This window comes from Onychostoma macrolepis, chromosome 19, assembly GCF_012432095.1.
Source record: "Onychostoma macrolepis isolate SWU-2019 chromosome 19, ASM1243209v1, whole genome shotgun sequence".
NCBI classification, from domain to species: Eukaryota; Metazoa; Chordata; class Actinopteri; order Cypriniformes; family Cyprinidae; genus Onychostoma; species Onychostoma macrolepis.
Window position 1 is genome coordinate 22,242,150 of NC_081173.1, and position 6,001 is coordinate 22,248,150.

The 6,001-nt window shown below is 31.8% G+C and overlaps 1 protein-coding gene across 1 annotated transcript in view; it reads left to right on the forward strand.

Moving 5' to 3' along the window:
* Positions 1-3,270, forward strand: part of arhgef1a (Rho guanine nucleotide exchange factor (GEF) 1a) — a 31,456-nt gene extending 28,186 nt beyond the window's left edge. The window contains exon 22 of the mRNA XM_058753417.1: positions 1,858-3,270. Within this exon, the coding sequence (XP_058609400.1) occupies positions 1,858-1,928 (71 nt within the window). The 3' untranslated portion in view covers positions 1,929-3,270. The remainder of the gene's footprint in view (positions 1-1,857) is intronic.
* Positions 3,271-6,001: the final 2,731 nt, after the last annotated feature.

Genomic DNA, 6,001 nt, shown 5'->3' on the forward strand with positions numbered 1-6,001 from the left:
TGTATAATTTATATATAATATATTTATAATTGATATAATATATTTTATTGAATTAAAAAAATATATATATATATATATATATATATATATATATATATATATATATATAAATATAAAATTATATATAATATATTTAAAATTGATATAATATAAAATGATAATATATACCAATATAAATGCATATATAAAGATATAAATATTATGTATTCATGTATTCATAATTAAATAATGTATAATGTATGTATAATATGAATATATGTACATACATAGTTTTCAAGAGCAAAATTATTTTTATGTATTTCTAATTCATATATATATATATATATATATATATATATTTATTTATTTATTTATTTATTATTCAAATAATAAGTATGTATATATGTATTTAGAATTAATATAATGTAAATTAATAATATAATAATACATATTATATGGCTACATATCAAATAAATCAGTAAATAATTATACATTAAATACTGAAATTATTATATGAGGGGAAGAAAAGATACAAGAGATTAGCACAATGTAGGAAACTGGTTATTTATATACTTTTTTATATGGAACGATTACATATTTATCAGACAGTCTGCGTAGATGTGCTTCACCTAAAACGCTGTAAACTTTGGCCCTTTGTAACACTAGCAGCAGCCTACACACGATTATGCAACCAATGTGCACAACACACATACACATTGAATTTATCACATTAAACCCTCCACACTCACCCACATACACACAAAGGTACACAAACTGCCAAACACACTAAACTCTGTCAGACAGGAGAACCTCCTTGCATATAAATGTAGATTTCTTTCAATTTAGTCTATTATTTGTAGGCATGTGTGTTATAGGTGGATAATGGCAATAAATTGCGGGTTGAGCATCTCCGTAAACACACTCAGAGCTTTAGTGTGTCATTCACAGTGAACATACCTTTTGTACATACACTTAAACACACAGAAGGCTTGACTTTTAAAGTCCTTTGAGATATAATTTCAGTCTTGAGGTGCTCACACTGCATGTGAAAGGGTTTCTCAAACAGTATTATTTTTTGTACAATAATTGAAACTTTTATTCATCAGGGATGCATTCAATTGTTCAAAAGTGATAATAAAGACATTTGTATTACATTATGATTTTGATTTAAAATAAATTCTGTTTTGTTAACGTCTGAAATGATTATCAGTTTTCAGAAAAATATTTATCTGTTTTCAGCATTAATGACAATAATAAGAAATGTTTCTTGAGCAGCAAATTAGCTTATTAGAATAATTTCTAAAATGTAATTCTAAAAATATAGCATTTTTTTAATATCATGTACCCTAAACCTTTGAACGGTAGTACAAGTTTTCATTTAATCATTTTCTTTTTTAATGATTCCGTGTATGCATGACTGACGATGAAAGGGTAAATATGTTGCTGAGCTTAAAAAAAAAAGTATTTCATGCAAGCATGTGCTCTGAATTACACAGAGAAAATGTATTGGTCATAAATATTTCCAACCAACCATAAACCACTATATTAACCATTATATTTTGTGTTATTTTTAATTAAATTAATATATTTAATTAATATATATAGCTGTTTTACCCATTGCATATTTTCGCTGAGGATCTGGTATGATTGCAGTTCCTAAAGGTTACTGTCCAACTGTCCATTAAAACAATTTCCTTTCCAAAGGCAATTTTAACTTGCATTTGGCTTATCAAGTGTTAATTTTGAATACATTTACGGTACACATTCTAGATAGAAATGATATCGTCATCTGAACTCAAAACTGCCTCATTTCCGTGTGTAATGTCTGAATACAGTTACATTTTTCATAATTCTTTTTCTTCTCTTCATCTTCTACAGATCTGCAGGACATTCCTGAAGAGAGTGAGTCTGCTACAGACCCTCGGGACCGTGAGGCCTCACACTGCTAATGTTTTTTCAATTCTCAACCCAAGACTGACCTGCTGTCTGATGGAACAGACTATAGACTCCATGAGCAGGTCTTCCTCTGAACAGGGAAGAGTCTTACGTAGTTTATGAATATTCATTTCATTATATACATACAGTATTTAGTTGTATCCAGTAATTTTGCTTACAGCTTCTGTGTGGCCGTTTATGACATGTTAATATTCAACTTGTCTTCTCCATGGAATCCAATCATATGGCTTTTGACATCCACGGACCAATAAGGAAATGCCAAAGCATCGTGATGGAGATGGAGTCAGGCAAATAATGAGACTTTGCACTTGATAACAGTCTTGGGATTCTTTAAGGAGAAATATTCTTTAAGAATCTTAAGATCAACCGATTTAACCAAACATAACCGATCCAGCTCAAGGGTACCGGCAGAAACCAGTCAGATTGATGTACTGTATGTGAACAACTCATCACAATGCTTTGTACCAATTCTACACATGCTGGAGAACGCAAAACCAGAATAGAGCTTGTTTTTTTTCTTTTTTAAGTGAAACTTGTCTGTGAGAGGTCATTGTAAAAAGAAAAATGTCTCTTTCTTGCGCTTTATTTTAAATTTATTTATTTTCCTTTATTTTAAATGGAAAGTTAAATTGTCTTTTGAAGCAGTTAGAAAGAAGCCATAACTTGAAATATACCAACATAATAGACTGGGACCAAAACTACTGGCTATATAACAGGAAAAAAACTATTTTCAGAGACTTGAGGGATTTTTTTATGAAGGAATTATATTGCAGTTTCTAGCAATATATATAAATATATTTACATCTTTAGCAAAGAACTTAATAAACCCAGAAAGGTTATTATGATTGAGTATCATGATATTATAAATGGTTCCTCAGCCCACAGTGTGTGTTAACGGGGAATACTTTGTAAATATACGATTTGTTGACTAAAATAGATCAGATCACCAGGAACTGCCAGGAACACCGACAACATTTGATGTGTCTTACTACAGTTTTGCTTATGTTTAAATTTTAAGAATGTTTTTTTGCAATTACTTGACTGTGTGCCAAAATTTGCTTGGCTGAATATTGCTGAGATATATTATGCTTTTATTTTAGTCGGTTCAACATTTCAGGAAGCAATGTCTTAGAAATTATTGTAGGATGATGTTCTTCATGTATTGAAGTAACTATAAGAAGCATAGGATTTACCGAAGTCACACATCAAAATGTTTGTATGGAAAATAAATGACAGAAACATTGTTGAAGTGTTCATACAGTGTTTGAAATATACCGAAGTGGATATAGAATACTGTTGAAGAATTAAAACTGTTGATATACAACATCACCGGGATTGGTTTATTCTCTTTCATTTGTGTGCGAGTAAATCAAAGTGAAAAGTGTGATAAAATTAGAAACATTAAAGGAACTGTTCACCCAAAAATTAAAATTGTCATCATTTACTCAACCTCATGTTGTTCCAAATCTGTATGAACACAAATTAAGATATCTTTAACCAGATAGTTGCTGGTAGCCATTGACTTCCATAGTATTTTTTTTTTTTCATAATATGTAAGTCAACGGCTACCAGCAACTGTTTGGTTGCCAATATTCTTGAAGATGTCTTCTTTTACATTCAACAGAAAAAAGAAACTCATACAGGTTTGGAATAACTTGGAGAAATTTTCATTTTTGGGTGAACTGTCCCTTGAAAAGTCATTCTCACTACAGTCTGATCTCATGAGAAAACTATTTTATGTTGTGATAACTGGTGGCAAATTTGTATGCATTGTAGGATTTGATTCATTCCATTTGATTTGAAAGATTTTTTAGAAAAACTAATCCTGAAGGTCCACCCCTAAAACTAACCATCAATGGTGCATAAGCAAATGAGATCAAATTGAAAAGGTATAAATGAGAGTGTGTTCGTATGAAACCTTTAGAATCATTAACTGACCAATCAGAATTGAGTGTTCCAAAGCTGTCTTTGATATCTCCAGTCACACAAAAACAAGTTTTCTATCCTTATTTTCATAATAAAACATATACATTTAAATTCAAATGTGCATTTACATATCAACATCCATTTGAATCCAGATCTTTGTCTCTGGCTAGCAGCTAATCCACAAAACAATGTCAGCCAAGAGACGAGTATTATTAGCTTGGTGGCACAGGCAGCATAGCTGGCATTCAGACACACACACACACATATACTACCTCATCCATCATTTCACTGTCATAAACTAAAAGAGTGTGTTGAAAGAATGTGTAAATCTACTGAACAAATCAGAGCACTTAAAAAAAGAGTGATACACTGACTAGCTCTGTATTACAGTGCAACAATTGCCTTCCAAAAGCTTGCAGTGAACTGCCTTTACCGGAGGAATTGCGTGGTACATTATCACAGATTTATAATAAAGCATTAACTTATGTAAACTTTCCATTTAAGCATAGTACAAAATATAGCTTCTTCCTTTCTGAATACATTAAGTAAATCTAAATCTGTTTTATTTGTTCTTAAACAATGAGTTGCAACCTTACCCTCCTCCCACCCCCCAGCTGAAAATAGTCCAGAACCTGACACCATCATTGTCCCTTTACTTCAGCAGAGCTTAGTGGACCTTACAGTCACAGACGCACATTAATGACTAATCGCTATTAAAAAAATGTGCTTTCAAATTCAAATACCATTAATCTAGTATAGAATGCAGATGGATGAAGAATGTGAAAATCTGTGCTAGAGGAGAACGTAACCTATTGTACACTATAGTCAAAAATTTTGACAAGACTGAATTTATGATTTGGATATTAAGGTTCATTTCCAAATGCAAGCTTAGTTGACAAATTTCAGTGTTTTTCTCAAATCTTAAGTTTGTATTTATATCACTAATCATACAGTACTTCTAAAGAATGCAGATGGATGAATGCTGTGAATATCTGTGAGGAGAACTCGTTACACACACTGCTAGTCAAAAGTTTGGAGAACTGAATTTATGGTTTTAAGGTTCATTCTTAAATGCAAGTTTAGTAGACAAAAGAGATAAAGTGATAGATAAAGTGTGGCTACTTTAATCAAATATAAAACATATTTCCATGTTACTTCTATCTTTGTTATTTCATAGATTTAATGGCTAATTCTAAAATGTGTAAAACTGTAATTATAAAGGTGTGTCTTTTGACTGAAGATTTAGTGTATAAATGATAATCACATGATACAATGTGAGGTACAATAGTGTGAAAGAAAGCTTATAAAATAAAAAAGCTAAAAACAAGAATGGAAACGATGACAATAACGATAAAATTAAAAATAATACTTCACATTTTACTAAAAAGCCTTACACTTACTTTTGACTAATAAAATAAGCCATTTGCTCTATAATTAGATATAAAGAGATAAATCATCTAGATGGCAGTGTGTTTAGATTGTTGCATTCCAAAGTCAATCTTACCACATCCCCAAAGCCTTGTTATACGTGGTCAGGCAAGTTAATGATAGAACAGTGTCTCACGTTAGAAGAAAAGCTGTAAAGCGATCATTGTGGCGACTGACGAGCCATAAAGGGAACAGTGCAGCTGGGGATGCGAGTAATGTAACACACACACACACACACACCTGTGCCTGTCACAAACACAGCGGCTTTGTCTTATTATAGACGAACCTCAGCTCTGTCCACTGGCGTCCATTCTTGTCTTTGTCATGTCATATCTTCCAGTTCATTCTTTCAGAATGGAATGATCTAAGAGAAGAGAAGGATGAAAACAATACATGTACAAGAAAAAATTAATAATAAATATGTACGTGAAAGCTGTCTGGAGTGAATTTATAGTTGCTGACGACATTAAAATACTGTTTATAATATAGCTAAACTGAATTTTTAAATTATGATAAGGTCCTGAGAACCAACATTACATCACTGCATCATCACCACATCAAACACCAAACAGGACTTATGACTGTATTAGGTGAGCTATAATGAGTAAGTAGGTGGGGTTTATTAGAATCTGGGCGGGGCCTGATGCCCCCAGATATAAATGCCTTCCCACTATCCCTGGCTGAGTTTGGTGTCTCTCCACTTTACTCCCTC